Source organism: Leucopleurus acutus, assembly GCF_964270905.1.
Source record: "Leucopleurus acutus genome assembly, chromosome: 2".
In the NCBI taxonomy this organism is placed as follows: Eukaryota; Metazoa; Chordata; class Mammalia; order Artiodactyla; family Delphinidae; genus Leucopleurus; species Leucopleurus acutus.
The window spans coordinates 150,335,990-150,353,893 of NC_139143.1; the positions used below are offsets into that span (position 1 = coordinate 150,335,990).

The 17,904-nt window shown below is 45.5% G+C and overlaps 1 protein-coding gene across 1 annotated transcript in view; it reads left to right on the top strand.

Annotated features, from left to right (window-relative positions):
- RAB3B (RAB3B, member RAS oncogene family) overlaps positions 1-4,526 on the top strand; it is a gene marked incomplete at both ends in the record, with an annotated part of 51,124 nt that extends 46,598 nt beyond the window's left edge. The window contains one exon of the mRNA XM_082834112.1: positions 4,339-4,526. Within this exon, the coding sequence (XP_082690238.1) occupies positions 4,339-4,526 (188 nt within the window). The remainder of the gene's footprint in view (positions 1-4,338) is intronic.
- Positions 4,527-17,904: the final 13,378 nt, after the last annotated feature.

The window sequence follows — 17,904 nt, forward strand, 5'->3', positions numbered from 1 at the left end:
TAGAGAAGGGATTTGAACATAAAAGTAGAGGAGAAATGTTCTGGGGCAGTTTCAGGGTGAAGAGAAGCAAGTTTAGCTAGTTGTGAGTTTCTGAAAAGAGTTCTAAAGTCAAATTCAGAAGCAGGCAGTGTGGACAGAGTCAGTGGAATCTGTGGGGCTGTGACAGCTGCCTTTGGACAGGATAGGTAAACAGGAGCATTTTGGGGGTGGGAATCATCTCAGATTCAATTAAGAATTGGGCCCAATTAAAGGCAGCAGAAATTCCATTGTTCTGAAGCCAATTAGAGGGAGGAAAGGACTGGGGGATAGTCTGATTAAGTGGTCCTCATCTTCCTGAGCTCTCTAGATTCTCAGCTCCTGAGACTCCTGACTAATGAACCTGAGGAAAGGTTACCGCCTGGGCCTGCTAATGAAGAGCCTTCCAGGAGTCTGACAGTCGTTGGGTGGAGGTGCATTTGGGATTGTTCTGCTAGCAAAAGAGACCCACGAGCTGGCCAGGGTCATGTACCAGTTACTTGAATCAGAGTTCTCATACCTTGGGTATCTTTGAGACGGCAGTGATGACATCTCCTTGGCCTGACATATGCGCTTTCCGTGTTTGGTTACTTACTCCCTCTTCCGTCACCACTTTGAGCTTGCTGCTCTAATGATAACAAACTGCTATGATCATACTGGGATATACCAAGACTGTTTTTTGTCCCATTATATGTGTTTATGCGGTTTCCCCTGCCTGGTGTCCTATACATGCATGTGCTCACACATGTCTTTATCTAGCTGATATCTGCTTAAGAATCAGCTTCTCCAAGAAGACTTCCCTGGGCCCCAGGCTCAGATAAGTGCCTCCTCTGTGCCATGACAGTTCCCTCACTCCCCACCCTTCCAGCATTTATCACATTGTCAGTGTGTCTATCTCCGCTTCTCAAGGTTAGGAACCTCATCTGATTCACTTCAGTGTCCCCAGTGCCCAGCACAGGGTTTGCCATGCTTATTGAGATGAGTTCTCATGAACCCCACTGTCCACAGCCCCTCAACCACATCCTCCACGCTCATTCCCGTCTCCTGCATCCATCTGTCTGTTCATTCAGTTAACATTCACCAAGCCCCTACTCTTCTGGCTGGTACTGGAGCTCGGATGAATGACGTGGTCCCCGCTTGGGGAGCTCCTTGGACTTCCACCATGCACGGTAACACGTGCTGTGGCAGAGGGAAGCACAGAGGAGGAGGCAAAGCCATACCTAAGCTTAGTCCTAAAGAATAAGTTAGTCAGGTGAAGAGTTTTGCTCTGTTCTGGCCTTAAAGACACCCATCGCCACTAACTTTTGGAAGCCTATTCCCTCTCTCCTCCCCTGCCACTCTCTCCCTCTGCCACATTCCTGCACAGCCTCTGGTTTGCTCTACCTGGGTTATAGTGTATTCTGTCACTGTCCCAACTGAGAGTGAGACAAGGGGGCATAAGGGATAGAGCCCTGGCTCATGCCCCATCCCTGAGCCTCAGTTTCCCTATCTGTAAATTATAAGTGATAACCCTTGCCTTGACCCCCCCAAAAAGTTGTTTTAAAATTGTATTTGGGAATCGTTAAGGACTATGAACGTGTGAGGGACTGACACTCTGATAAGTGTGTCTTTTCTCCACAATTAGATTTGGTCTCCCTTGTCCCTGGCACTCAATGCAAGACCTGGCACAAAGTTAATGTTCAATAAAGACCTGGTTTATTGATTGACCCTGAATGATGAAGAAAAAGAGGCTTTCCCCAAAGGCCCTGGGGACTGATGGAGGGGCAAGGAAGCTGGGACTCAGATGGGCTGGGAACATAAGGGAAAGGGAATGGTCATGTATTACACGTGCCAACCACTTCACATACTTTTGTGCGTTTAATTCTTATTACCACCCTATGAGGTAGGTGATATTCACCCATTCTACAGATGAGGATACAGAGGCTGGGAGAAATTAGGCAATTTGCCTGAGGTCACACAGCTGGTAGCTGACAGAGACTATATTCAAATCCAGGCTGTCTGACTTCTGGGCTTCTTCCCACTGCCCACCTGCACAATGGGACACGTCCTCCCCTCAGTGCCAATTCCTCAGAAGGGATTGGTGATCCTGGCCTTGACCTGTGTCCCCATCTTCATCCAAACTGATGGTTTAAGCCTACTTACTTCTTTACCTGTTTGCCCCTTTCCTAGGCAAGCAACATACTCTGCCCACTTCCCCAAACACTGTCACTTGTAACAAACCAGTCAAAGGCCAGAGAGTCAATGTTTATGATATTCGTTAAGGAAAAGCTACATGCTGGAGGGTCTCTCAAGCCAACTGCGTCTCTACAGCCTGAGGATAAGGAGCCAACAGCCGCTTCCTTCTTCATCACATGTCCTCAATTAGCAGGAACTTCTGCACCTTGCTTTCTCAGGTCGGGAAATGGGCTACAGGAGAGGCTGTCAACCAGAGGCGGGCTGGCAGGAATTGCGAGTGCCTTCAAGCTGGCGTGGCCCGGGGAAGAGGAGCCCTGTTTGTACCTGGGGGCTTCAGCCCTCTCTGTGGAAAATGGGATAATAGGGAGAAGGAGGGAGGAGGAAAGAGACCTCCCTCCTCTGTGTGAGAGGATGACAAAAGAGGGAGGAAAGGGATGAAGGGGAAGTGAGAGGAGCAGATGAAAGACGAGCAGAAAGAAACTGTCATTGTAACAGGCAACTTCGTACGCAATTTATCCATTGTCTCGCTCAGTCCTCCAGGACTGCTCTCAGCAGGAAGATGCTGTTGTTATTCCCATTTGACAAACAAGGAGGCCGAGACTCAGAGAGGTTAAGTGATTCAGAAAGATGAAGTGACTTGCCCAGATTCAGACACTGTGGTAGTCAGATAAAAGCAAAGGAGGCCGAAACGGGAGGCAGGGGTGTGTATGGATGTAGGAGCTAGCCAGACCCAGATCTAAAACCAGTTTCCACTAACACAGTCACGTGACCTTGTGTGAGTTAGGTAATCTCTTAGAGCCTTCATTTTTCTTTTGTAAATTGGAGATGATTATATTTACCCGACAGGCTGTTGGAAAACAATATTTGTAAAGCTCCTAGCATAGCATCTGGCATATAGTAGGCACTCAATAAATATTAAGGATCCCAAGGAGTATGAGAAACACAAGGGGAAAAGAAGGAGCTAAGATGGAAAAAAGGGAAGAGGGAAGCTTTTGAGGAGAAATAAAGATGGACTCAGAAGGAAGGGAAAGAGGAAGGTGGACAGACAAAAGAGGAAGGAGTAGGCCGGCGCAGGGACATGATGGAGAATGGAGGCTTATGCTTCTAAGGGCTGCCACCAACCTGGCCAAGACCCTCAGTTGGAAAGCAGCCGCTTTGTCTGAATCAGGAGGGCCTTGCTCGTGTCTCCTGGGACAACCAAGTTCTGTTCATTGTCACAGAAAATACCTTTAAGGATCTCAAGGTGCAAAACAGACAAGAATGTCTCACCCTTCAGGTGCAGTTTTTCCTGGGCAATTTGTTGGGTCTGTGTGAGAAGCAAGAGATCCAGGGCGATTCCTGGAAATTCAGGGAGGAGGAACCCCTCTGAGGGGAGATAACCCAGTGTGTCTGTGAGTAGACAGAGCAAATGAAGCTCCGCTTATCCAGTGTGGATCTTGGAGTGTCTCCCAGAACCAGACTAGACTGGCCAGGCTGGGGTGAGTAGAGGCAGGGGAAAGTGGAGTGAAAGCCCTGGTCAAAAAGGACAAAGCTTGGGCTTCTTATGCTGGTGACTTTGGGCAGGTCAGCTTACTTCTCTGAGCCACAGCGTGAGCATTAGTGAAATGGAGAGGCTCTGCCTGGACCCTCCTTCCCCTAGGGGTGACATGAGGATCAAATGAGATAATGGATGCTGATCAATGCTTTGGAAGCTCAAGTGCTGTGTACACATAGTCAAGTAGTCACTCTCAGAAAACACCTAATTATCACACACACACACACACACACACACACACACACACACACCGTGTTGTCAGGCACAGGACTATACACTTTACATGCATCATCTTGTTTAAACCTTGAAATAATTCTATGAGATAGATAAAATTATCCCAATTTATAAACCAGGGAATTGATTCCTAAAGAAAATAGGTGACTTGCCCAGGGTTACACAGCTGGTCAGTGATAGAGCCAGGATCCGTCTGACTCTAAAACCAGTGCAGGTAATACCTGCCCGGTACCCTCTCCTTGAGGCAGAATCCTCTGCCCGTGGCATTAGGCCTTCTTGCTTTACTCCTGAGCACTGGATGTTTTCATGCAGAGTGTTCTGGCCAGGGGGCATGAAAAGGAAGGGAAAGATCCTTACTGCTATCTCTCTTCTATCCTCAGGGTTTGACTTCTTTGAAGCCAGCGCCAAGGAGAACATCAGCGTGAGGCAGGCCTTCGAGTGTCTGGTGGATGCCATTTGCGACAAGATGTCTGATACGCTGGACACAGACCCCTCCTTGCTGGGCACCTCCAAGAACACCCGTCTCTCGGACACCCCGCCACTGCTGCAGCAGAGCTGCTCATGCTAGGCAAGGCCCACTGTCCTGATCTCCCTTCATTGTGACACCGCACCCACTTTGCTTCTCCGTTATACTCTGTCTTCCTTCAGCTGATTTGCTGCTGTTCCTTGCCTGCAGTGAAAGTGGAAGCATGCCCCTGGGGTTCTCTATGGATGGCCCCACTCACAGACACTCAGCACTAGACTAACTAGGTCATAATGTGGGCAGAGGTTCATTTTACAAAAGGAGAATCCACTTTATGAAGGGGATTCACTACAGGGACTTGGAAAAGCGAGTCTCTTTCCTGTCTTTAAAATAAGATTTCCTCCCTTGACCAAAATTTGACACACCCACGCACACTTTTCAGGGCCTGGCCAACTGTAAAGTGAGACACACCTGCATAGCTAATCCTTTTGAAAAAGACCTCTCCATACACAACCTGCTTGTTTCATATCAGGCTCCCTGTGGGGCTTCCTCTCACCACTAGACAAGCCTTGTTTCTCAAAGCCCTCGCCTGTTACCACGGATGCCCACAGGGCCTGGGCAGTTGCTGTGGTGACAGGCCAGAGCTAATCTCCAGAAAGCTCAGCCTCTCTAAATGATGCTGAAGGAGCAAAGGCTGAGTCAGAAACACACTTAAAAGAAAAAGATTATCCCCTGCAAAATGTCAAAGGTTCCTGCTATATGAAAGAGCAAGTGCATGAGCTCCAGAAAGACAAAGAGAGAAAAAGAGAAACACAGGCAAGATAAACAGGTCACGAATTTCTGATTTTGCTGCTTTCCAGTAGGTTCTTAACTGTGGAACTCCATGACATTGGTCATTGGTTCTTAGACTCCCAGAATCTGAAAAATTTATAGTTGGTGGAATCCCAAATTTTACCAAGTCTCACTAGTCAATTCCAATCTTCATGTCTCTGACAATTGGCTGTCAAGCCTCACAGCCACATCTCTTCTAAAGCATACCTTCTAGGCAGGGATGGGAGCTCAGTTTCCACACCATCTTTGGCCATCTCTCATAATCAGAAAGTTTTCCTTGCTTTAAGCTGAAATCTGCCTCCTGGAAATTCTTCTTCCTCTTCCCACTCCATTTGTACCAGCTCTGCTGTCAGAGACTTCACAGTCTCTGCTCCCTCTGCCCCGTGACACCCTTAGATGATTTGAGAACAGAAATCATGACCCCTGGAATCTGCCCTTTCTCTAAATCAAATAGTTCTAATCCCATCTGCCCTTCTTCTTAGGGTCTTCTCCCCATCCTGCCCTTTCCTCCAGCCCATGTTTCAATCACTCTTGAGTAGTCCAACTGGGAAATGTGATTCAAAGCAGAATAAATCTAAGGGGGTATGACCCTGAAAAAATTGGGAAAAGTGAACTCAGAGGTCCCAATCCTAACCTCATTCTCCTGGGGGTGAAAGCTTAGTTTCTACTGAAGAGCAGCTGTGAAACTCCTTCTGGTGGAAGCCACTTAATTAAACACCCAAAGAAAACAAAAAACACGCCTCTGACACCAGCAACAAACTCAATGCATCAGTTCATGGTTCTAGCTTGTTTGGACACAGGCACATGTTTGGTTTTTAACTGAAATAATGATGTGGAGCTAGCAACGATTCCTGAAAATCTTTCCTCCCAGCCTTGGCCTGAATCCCCAGCTTGACACTTCAGAAGTCAGTGGGGGAGGAGGGAGAGTCTCTCCCAAGTTTTCTCTCCATTTTAAATGCAGCTTATTTTCCTAGGAAAGTGCATTAACTAGCGACAGGTCCAACGACTACATAAAAGGACCCTTCAGGGTCAGCTCTGTGGAGATGTTGCCTTCTTTGACACAGTGCAGAGGATGGCGCTTTGGACTTGGAATCAGGAGACTCAGACTCTGCCCTTAAATCAAGTGTGACTCTGGACCAGTTATTCCCCATCACTGAGTCTTGATTTCCCACTTATAAAATGAGGGAGGTGGGCTTCCCTGGTGGCGCAGTGGTTGAGAGTCTGCCTGCCAATGCAGGGGACGCGGGTTCGTGCCCCGGTCCGGGAGGATCCCACATCCCGTGGAGCGGCTGGGCCCGTGAGCCATGGCTGCTGAGCCTGCGCGTCCGGAGCCTGTGCTCCGCAATGGGAGAGGCCACAACAGTGAGAAGCCCACGTACCAAAAAAAAAAAAAAAAAAAATGAGGGAGGTTACGTGGGTAATCTTTCGGGTCCCTTCTGGCATGAATAACTCTGAGACTCTTTTTTTTCACCTTCAACATTTCTGTTGATCTGCAAAATAAACCCAAGAGATGAGGACTATCCCCCCAATATCACTGAGGCTAATACTGTTGTCATGCTTACTCAGTACTAGCCATTGCTCCAAGCACTTAACATGTATTAACTCATTTATCTTTCCAACATCCTTGTGAGGGAGGCACTGTAATGAATCTCATTTAAAGACAAGGAAATTAAGGAACAAAGAGGTTCTCTAGCTTGCCTAAGGTCACATAATGAGTAAGTGGTAGAGCTGGGGTTCAAAGCCAGAAAGTAGGCTCCAAGGTCTGTGCTTTTCACCACATTCTGTACTACGTTTCTTATAGTACAGTGATCCAAAGAAGTTAAGAGACTTGGCCAAGATCACACAACTAGCAAGTGTTAGAGCCACAGTAGAATTCAATCCCAAGGCCATCAGACTCCAAGTCTACTGGAGAGAAGACTTATGTCTCCAATCTGTTAATAAATTTTTCAGCTAATCTGAGGTGATAGCTGTCTAACGCTCTGGGAAGGAGGCTCTGAGGCAACCAGGTCCCATGGGCCTGAGCAAAAAAATGCCCATGTTTCTGAGGCCTAAGTGCTGGCTTTCCCTGTATCTGCCTCTGTCAGGCAATTCTTATCTAGCTCTCAAGCAGTGCTGCGAGCAGCCTCCCTGCATCAGCAATGGGGCATAAGTTTATAAAGTTCTCTGACAATGGAAGAATGCGGTCCCTTCCCAGGGCAGTGTTCTGAATGTGCTCTTTACACTGTAAAGTCCTCTACAGGTCAGGAATAATTACAGTTTTTCTGGTCAGTAACACCCATCTACCCAAGTACTAGGATTTCAAACCAAGCTCCTCATGACCCCTGGGTATGTTAGTACATATATCCAATAATCCTTTCTCTCCTACTGAGTATCCAGGCAAAAATTGAATTTTTTACTTAAAAACTGTCAAATTCCTAATAACTCAGGTGCCAGTTCAAGGGAACAGGCATCTTCACAACAGTTAAATGTAATAGTGACAAACTCTTCTACCGGGCAACAAACAGATCTGCTTGTTAGATGGCAATTCCCCAGCCTTGCTCTGTGACCTCGTTTCTGCCGAGTGGAAGGCAGCAGCTTCCAGCTGATGGCAGTGAACGTTCTTCGATCACGGTAATAGTGCAATTAGGTTCAAGCTGCATAATATATGTTTATGGCAACTTGTCCCAGTTTTCATCTTGCTTAACATTCCAAATAAAAGAAGAATAAAAAAAACTCTTGACCTCTAAAAAGGCAAAAGTAGGCCAAAAGTGCAATACAATATTGTAGCTATTTATAGAATCTGTTTTAAATGCATGTGTATCTGTAAATACAAAGTGATTGGTGACTTACTACTGTCTCCTCAGTCTGTAACTTCTAGGAGCAGCAATGCTCCTAGATTGTAGATTGTACTAAATGGTCACAGACTCATTAAATATTAGATCTGGAAGGGAGCTTAGAAAAAATCTTGTCCAGGCTCCTCTTTGTACAAAAAGGAAGGTTGAGGTCCAGGGAGGGGGAGGAAATTTTCTAAGGTCACTCTGTGGGTGGATTAGTGATGGAGCCAGGACTAGGTCTTGGATTACCTCTAGGAAGAAATTCACCTATTCTGTATCTACTATAGGTCTGGCACTATTAAACACTGGATAAATATATATGAAAACAAATGGTCCTTCCCTGCAGGTACCTATAGTCTAAGGGAGGTGCTGTTTCTGAAATATTATTATCCCAATTTGGCAGGCAAGGAAACATAGCCTTGAAAAAGTTAACATGCCTAAGTCATTCATTAGTATCATTTGAACCCACCTCGGTCTCTTGCTCTTTCAATTTTCCTCTTCAGACTGTATATTTGAGGTGTTGGTAGTGACAGATTTCCAAAGATTGTCAGAATTAAACAGCCTCACTTGGGACATTGGTTTCACAATTGTTTTGTGACTGCAGCCTTATAATGTCCACAGAATGATATGAACATTCTCCAGACCTGACTTTCCCAGTTACACCACCTGCTCCAAGCTCCTTGCTTATGTATCAAGCTTCCTACAGTGTCTTGAGGAATGTTTATTTGAGTTTGTTTGCCAATAGTTCGGTGTAAGTAGAAGGAATTACAGCAACAAATGTCCTGGAATCTCATTGATTTCAGATTCCCCATCCCAAACCTACACCTGATTACCTGCCACAGCTGGAGAATCAAGCAACAGCCTGTGACTGGGAGTGCCTGCAAGAGACAGGCCCATTGGATACAAATACTTTTAAGTGATGGTTTTGAAGGCCTGGATCCCTTATATGAGGTAGGCAAAATTCAAATTTATTCATTCAACAAATTAGTGTCTAGTATGTGCCAGGATACAATCAGTGGTAAATTAGACACAATCCTTGCCTTCATCAAGCTTATAGCCCAATAGCTTGTAGTTGAGTCTAGACATTGTAAAATAATCACCCAAATAGAATTACAAAATGCAGTGAAGGAAAGCTACATCATTCTATGAGAACACGTAACTGGAAAACCTGAATCACCTATGTGGAGCTGTGTCAGGGGCCTGAGGAAGACTCCACTGCCCCTGGCCATCACTTTACATTTCTCAATTAAGCTTTCACCTTTTAGTTTAAACCTTTGATGGCTGATTGAACACAAATCCTCCAAAAAGAGTAAGAGTAAGAGGGAATTCCCTGGTGGTCCAGTGGTTAGGACTCTGGGTTTAATCCCTGGTCGGGGAACTAAGATCCCGCAAGCCATGTGGCGTGGCCAAAAAAAAAAAAAAAAAAGTAAGAGTGAGATCAAGAATATCTGTACCTGTGACACATCTGTAGATGTCTGGTTCAGAGTTAATTGTCCTCTGAGAGATATAATAAACCACTCCAAAGCTTAGTGACTGAAAGCAGTAAACATTTGTTATTTCTCATGATTCTATAGGTCAGCTGGGTGTTTGCTCTGACCAGGCTGGATGGTCCAGAACGGCTTCATTCACGTGTCTGGGGACCCAGCTGAGATGACCAGGGTGGTTGAGGTCTCTCTCCATGTTTTCATTTTCCAGAAGGGGACCCAGACTTGTTCACATGGTGGTGGAGGTTTTCCCAGCAGCAAGAGAGGGCAAGCTCCAATGCAGAAGCACTTTTCAAGCCTCTATTTGTATCATGTTTGTTCATGTCCAACTGACTAACAAGTCATATAGCCAAGCCTAATTTTAAGGGGTGGAGGAATAGATGCCATCTCTTGATAGGAGGAGCTGTAAAATATTGTGGCCATTTTCCTATCTACCAATGGAAGCAACCCTAAGTCATCTGAAACTAAGTCTGGTAAATTTCCCTGGGTCCTAAAGCTTGGCTCTGAAGAGGACCCCAAAGGAAAATATCACAATGGTTTACAGCAGGGCAGTTTCTCATCATTTGTTTAGTTGTCCAAAGGGTGTACTTTGGAGCAATCAAGTCACGTCTCATGGAGTTTTGATGCTTGTTTAACAGTTCATTTGGTTAGTTCTTAGCTCCCCCCAAGGGATGAGTCGGGCTTCTCATTGTGTGGGATTCACTGTAATAATGGTTCTGATTCCCACCTGAAGTTCCTGGCTGGAAGCCTAGCAGAAGGATTCAGTATAGGCAGAAGAGATGACTAAAAGAACAGTTGGGCCCTCTGCTCTAGCTATAGTTTCTTCCTTGGAGCCTCATCTAGTCCTGAGGCTTTAGATGCTACATCTTTGTTAATGACATGTATACACAAGTACCTACTAGACATCTCCGTGTCTCAAACTTACTATGTCCACACTGGAACTCTTGATTCTGCTCCAAATTTATTTTAACCCTACTCTTCACAGAAATCTCGGTATCATTCTTAATTCCTTGTATTTCTTTTTCTTAGTGTCCACATCTAATCCAACACCAAGTCCTATGATTCTACTTCTAAAGTCTATCTCAAGTCTGCCCACATTTGTCCATTTCCATTGCCATGACCTTGGTCCAAGGCACCATTGTTTCTCTCTTACCTAGGAGCTAACACAGAGCTTGTAGCCAGTTTCCCTACTCCACACTTGCACACCTACAGTCTACCCTCCACACAATAGCAATCTTTTAAAAATAGCAATGAATGAGCACTCGTAACACTGAGGTTTACTTCAACACCACACATGAAAAGAATCTAGAGACTTCCACTATTATTAATAATTATTATTTTATTGATTCCGTTTCTAGCCCTGAATTTGTCCCTCACTTGCTGTAGGACCTCTGGTAAATCATTTCTTTTAATAGCCAGCTATCATGTCTCCCCTCATTTCTTCAGGAAATGGCAACCTCTTCTTTTGCAGTACTACTACTTTCTCATTCAAACCAGGTGATTCTAGTGAAGACTGTCAGTAAAGGGGGCATGTGATCAAGTGGGGCCAACCAGAATCCCTCTCTAAGATTTTTTTAAACTGGAGCTATTTTCTTTCCCTTTGAATGACAAATATATGAGGATGTGCACTCTAAAACCGATGGTGTATCCTCAGCTCAGGTGTAGAATGCCACTCTGTGGTAAGAGAAAACAAGCTCATCATGAACAGAATAGCCATAGACATAAGATGAGAGAGTGTGTCCTGTGGCTTTCCTGGCCTTGATTCTGGCTTCTTGAGATTTGACTGGTCACCTCTTTCTTTGATTCTGTTAGACACCTCACTATATGTTTTTAATAAAGCCCCCATCTAGCTTTGCTTATTGGAGTTAGGTTCTTATAACTTGCAACCAAAACATATTCTTTCCTCTTTGGTTCTCTTTGGTGCTCCAAATTTTTAAACACTGAGTCTTCAGAAGATCCCATTTCTATGGACTTTCTGATCAAGAACTTTGTATAATCTGGAACAAAGCCTACTCACTTCACCATTTCCACTTCTTATACCTGAATGCATGAGGAAGAGGGATTTTGCAAGGTAAAAAGCAGCTCTCCATGAACTCTGATGACAGCACAGGCAAAGGTTCCTATGGTTAGGTCACTGATCTGCACAGAGTCTGGCTTCCCAGGTACTCAGAAACTACACAAAACAGCTAACACCACTGCTGCTAGTTCTCCACATCTGTTCCTATTTCTCTGCCAACTCGGTGACACCCATTGTCTTGAGAAAACACCATTGAATGGGCTGAGTTGTGTGGCATACGCTTTTACCTGCTTTTCTTCTATCATTTTGAAGTGGTCAAACAGCAAAAAACCAAATAGGAAGTCTCTTGAAGGGAGATGATTAAAAGAATTTCCTTTGCTTGATGTAAAATTGTGCAATAGAAATGCAAAGTAAACCAAATGTAAAACAGATAGCTAGTGGGAAGCAGCCGCATAGCACAGGGAGAGCAGCTCTGTGCTCTGTGACCACCTAGAGGGGTGGGATAGGGGAGGGTGGGAGGGAGACCAAGAGGGAGGTCTTGGTATAGCTGATTCAGCTATATAGCTGTATAGCTGTATAGCTGTATAGCTATATACAGCTGTATATATATACATATATACATATATATATATACAGCTATATACAGCTGTATAGCTGTATAGCTGATTCACTTTGTTATAAAGCAGAAACTAACACACCATCGTAAAGCAATTATACTCCAATAAAGATGTTAAAAAAAAAAAGAAATGCAAAGTAAGTCAGTAAGTGTCTGAGGGGTGCGATTAGGATTGCATCTCTTCCTGGGGTTTACCAATGGACTGGGATAAAGCTAACAGGCTGTGCAACCTTAGCTAAGTCACTCCCTATCTCTGGGCTTCAGGAGCTTACAGCAGATGGTTTCTGCAGGCGCTCTTGGCACGAGTGCTCTGTGATTTTATGCCCATTTTCTGTAAGAGCTGTAAGTGGCAAACAAGATTTTGGCAGGAATCCTTTCACTATGAAAGCCTCTTTTCTCCTCGGGTATAATGAAAACAGCCAAGGCTATGTGATCCCCTCATCACTCAACCAGGCTTGTGGCTCTGGTTTCTGAGGCTGCCAGAAAGCATCTTAGCAGTTAAGTGCATCTGGATGGTCCCTGACTGAGTGTCCCAGGTGAGAGGTTCCTAAAGTGTAACAAGAGGAAGAGGAGAAACAAGAATCTCTGAAGAGACTTATTAAGAACGGAGCACAGACTTAATGCATTTGAGAAGAGACATTGGGGCAGCAGCCAGTGTTTAAGAGTCATAAATTGCATTCCAATTCAAGGAGGACTTAATTTATAGAGCGCCAAGTGTGCCAGGCTCAGCTGGGCAAGGTCTTTCTGCATACAATCTCCATCATGCAACTAGGATCCTGGGAGCTGAAGGGCTGAGAGATTTGCATGTGCTGAATTATCTTCCAATCCCTCTAAACTTAAGACCATGGGATGAGGACTGAGAAGGCAGTATGGTGCATGGTTTAAGAGGACAGGGCTTGTGGTCCAACAGACCCAGGTTCAATTCTTAGCTCTTCATCACTAACTAGTTGTGTGACTTGGAGCAAATTACTCTCAGAGCCTCAGTTACCTCATATGTGAATGGAAAAATAATATTTACCTCAAGAGGTTGTTGAGGGGATTAAATGCGAGAATGGTACAAATAAAGCCTTTAGTGCAGGCCTGACATACACAGTAGGTGCCGAACATGTGGTCTTGACTACTGTGCTACCCAAAATCATCCAGTCGGGCAGAGCAGGGACAAAACCCAATCCAGGATCCTTGTAAGTGCTCTAGGAACAGAGACAGGAAAGACCCAGCATAAACATTATGGACAACAGAGCCAAGGTGGGTGGGAATGGGGCCTATAAGTAGGAGATGGAGCCTGGGCTTGGAAAGCGGATCCAGGTAGAGTCTCATCAGGAACAAGGGAAGAGAATCCAGGAAACTGGCCTTGAACGGCTCTGTGGCATGACCTTGTTGGGCTGGCTGACACCAGACACCTGACGGAATGCAGAAACCAGCCTCCGGGGGTGAGGAATAAGCCAAAAATGAGGTTTAGAGAGTTCTGGAGCCTTTGTTAGAGATGTCCTCCAGTGCTCAGGAAACCAGGATCCTGGAGACCTGGGTTTGAGTCCTGCCTTTGTAACATACTAACTGTGTGACCTTGGACAAACATATTTTCATCTATAAAATGAGATTAATGATCCTGCCTACTTCACAGAATAGTGGTGAGAGTCAAATGAAAGTACATTTTAGAAACTGCAGAATGTTGTGGACATATAGGATGGAGCCACTGTGAAGGGGCTGGGGGTAGGCAGCAGGTGGCATTCATCACAGAATGAAACTGAGCATACCCCTCCCGGAGCCATTTCCAAGGGTCCCCTTCCCCCTCCACAGCCTCTCCCCTCCCCCCACATTTTGGTCCCAGGAACCTAACCTCACATGGAAATATCAGAGCCAGCATGCCCTACACCCAGAGGTTTGCTTAACTTCAGAGAAACTTCCAGAGTCTAAGAGCAGCCAAAGGGAATCAGCCAGTGCATGCGGGGTTGGATGAACAGAGCAGTGAGCTATGATGGGATAGGGACCCAGGAGCGGCAGACGGTGGAGTCCATGTGCACTATGATTAGAATAGCATAACAAAAATCACCAATCATTTGTTTGGCACTTTACAATTCCCAAAGCACTTTCTTTTTTTTTTTTTTAATTATTTATTTATTTATGGCTGTGTTGGGTCTTCGTTTCTGTGCGTGGGCCTTCTCTAGTTGTGGCAAGCGGGGGCCACTCTTCATCGCGGTGCGCGGGCCTCTCACTATCGCGGCCTCTGTTGTTGCGGAGCACAGGCTCCAGATGCGCAGGCTCAGTAATTGTGGCTCACGGGCCCAGTTACTCCGCGGCATGTGGGATCTTCCCAGACCAGGGCTCGAACCCGTGTCCCCTGCATCGGCAGGCAGATTCTCAACCACTGTGCCACCAGGGAAGCCCCCAAAGCACTTTCTCATCGAAGCCCTAGTGATCTTTGACACAACCCTGTAATATGGGTTTTATTATTTCCAGTACTCAGATGAGGAAAACTGAGGCCTGCATCAGAGAAGCAACCAGCCCAAGACTACATAAAGAAGACAACAAATGGCGTAGTTAGTCTCAGAACCAGGTAGGGTGTGGCCCAGGAGTAGGCAGTCCTGGTCCTGGGCCCTGCCTATTGTCGGCAGGAGGAAGGCAAGCTGAAGAGAAAACAGAAGCATCAGTTGTGTCTACATCTGGCTGCTTCTCTGCTTGCGGGAAGGAAGGAAGAGAGGAACACACACTCCTCACTGCCTCCACACCCTCAATAAAATGAAACTCTGGAGCAGGGTTGAGCAGCAAAGACTTTCCTCCCGTCACGGGGCCAGGGGCAGATGGTCTCCCCAGTCACACAGAGAAATGTCACCTTACTCAATTTGCACACCATTTTCAATTCCCCCAATAGCTCTTCCTAATTTATTCAACCAGGGACAGGGCCGGTCTCATGCCAGCCTAGGAGATGTACCACAACAGGGTGAGCAGAATTCCTCAGGAGGAACAATTAGCAAAAACTGGTGTTGTCACTCTATAAGACTGAGCAGGGAGAGGAATCATAACTCTTATGTTCCAACCCGCCCCCCGACAGATTCTAGCTAAACAAATGTTTTCATTCTTTTTTATTCTTCTTATATTCTGTATACTGACACCTCTTCTTAGTGACACATGAAATATAAAATGTCATGTGGTGTTGTGAGTTTGTACAAATATAAAGAGATATAGTGGTGTACAGAGTAACAAAAGGAAACATCCTATTTGCAAATATATGGTGTCTCCTTGTTCTGTGTTGATATGTCTTATTGATATAAACTGGCTTTTCTTAATGTAGCCCCTATCCTCATCATGGTGTCAACGATGGTATGTGCATTAAAGTTCATCCGAAGTATACATCATTTATGCAGTGACTCTTCCCTGAGTTTGTGCTAGGAGCTTTGGGAAAAGACTCCTGCCATCTGAGGTCTTAGGGACTAGGGAGACAGGTCCAGCACCAATGCAATAAAAGCCACAATACCAGGCGGTAGTTCATGAATGACTCAGAAAAGGGGGAGATCAGGGTGAGCTCTAATAGTCAGGGAAGGCTTAATGGAGGAGGAAGGACCGGAGCTGCAAGAGGACAGGGATAGCCATTCAGCTTGCACTTGTGAAGATCCTCTGGGTCCCAGTTCTGTGCTGGCTGATATAGAGGATGCAGAGAATCACAAGGGGCAGTGTGTGCCTCCGAGGAGCATGGCTCAATACTGACTCCCAGCAGTGGGTTAGGATACACTGCTGGAGCATTGAGGAGCAAGAGAGCTGCTCAATACACTGCTGAGCTGGAGAGAAAGAGCTCAGCCCACAGGAAAATGAAACAAAGTGCAGACAGAAATGGCAGCTCCTGGAACTTCCCTGGTGGTCCAGTGGTTAAGACTCTGAGCTCCCAGTGCAGGGGGCCCGGGTTCGATCCCTGGTCAGGCAACTGTACCCCACATGCCGCAACTAAGACCCGGCAGAGCCAAATAAATAAATAAATATTAAGAAAAAAGAAAGAAAGAAATGGCTGCTCCTAAAAAGGGCAGAACCCACTCCCCACTTACCAACCCTCCCCCCAAAATGTATAACAAGCATATCAGATAGCAAATTCAGTCTGGTTCTCCACCCATCCCCACCATGGTGGGGAATCCTTTCCCTTTGTCTAGCCTGGTTAGCTCTTAATCATCTGTCAGGACTCAGCACCAAGACCCTGGTGAGCCAGAGAGGATGCAGAGCTTTGGAGAAACAGAGCAGAAGTGATGGAAGTGTCAGATACTGCATTCAGTCAGGATCCTTTTGATTATGTGACATATACCCACTTTTAATAATCATAAGAAAAGAAAGGTCATGGTGGAAGGGGAATTTGTTAGCTCATGTTACTGCAAAGTCCAGGGGTATATCTAGCTTCGGGCTCAGCTAGAACTAGGTGATTAAATTATATTATCAGGATTCCCTTTATCTCCCAGTTTCACTCTCCTCTGGTTGGCTTCATTTTCAGGTTGCTTCAAGCTTATCTTACCACATAGCCATCTGGACAAAAAGAGAGTACCTTTGCTTCAATAGTTTTCTCTCTCTTTTTTAAAAAATTGAAGTTTAGTTGGTTTACAATGTTATGTTAATTTCTGCTGTATAACAAAGTGATTCAGTTATACATATATATGCATTCTTTCTATATTCTTTTCCATTATGGTTTATCACAGGATATTGAATACAGTTCCTTGTGCTTACAATAGGAGCTTGTTGTTTATCCATTCTCTATATAATAGTTTACATCTGCTAATCCCAAACTCCCAGTCCATCCCTCCCCCACCCCCTCCCCCTTTGCAACCACATGTCTGTTCTCTATGTCTGTGAGTCTGTTTCTGTTTTGTAGGTAGGTTCATTTGTGTCATATTTTAGATTCCCCATATAAGTGATATCATATGGTATTTGTCTTTCTCTTTCTGACTTAACTTAGTATAATCTCTAGGTCCATCCTGTTGCTGCAGATGGCATTATTTCATTCTTTTTTATGGCTGAGTGGTATTCCATTGTATATATACACCACATCTTTATCCATTCATCTGTTGCTGGATGCTTCAATAGTTTTGTCAAAAGTCCTGGGTCATGTACCTGTTCTAGGATCAGTCATCATACCAGGAGGTGAGGTGTTCTGATTGGCTAAACCTGTACCTTGTGCCCATCTCTGCATTTGGAGAGTGGGGTCAGTCCCACTGAAACCAGATGAACGGCAAGTGGGAGAGGAGTGGTTGCCCCTAAGTAAAATTTGCGTGCTATTTCCAGAAGAGAAGAGGGTGGGTGCTGGCTGGACAAAAACATCACCTATTCACGGGAGATACAGAATCGGATCATTCCACAAAAGACTCCCTACAACTGGACATAGGAGAACAAAAATGAGTTCTACCCCCAGGATATGGAACTGGAAGGAAGAATGAGGGCAAGGATGGTATGGGGTGCGGGTTTGCGTAGACCCGAGGCAGCCAGCTGAGTGCAGAGCAGGCAGGATCAGTATATATGATTGAAAAGGCTGTGTCCTGCTAAGGGGGCCTGTGGAGGCTGAATGGCGGTTGACATGCTAGGCTCCAGGCGCTGAACTTTGTGTCCCAGTGTGGAGCTGCCTCCACCAGGATGAAGTGTTCCTTTGTGTAATTCACGCAAAGGTGCTATCTGCTCACTCAGCCATGAATAGAGGGGCAACATCCATCCAGAGCGGGCAGCTGTCTCCAGTTTGCACAAGGATGCTGTAGTGGGT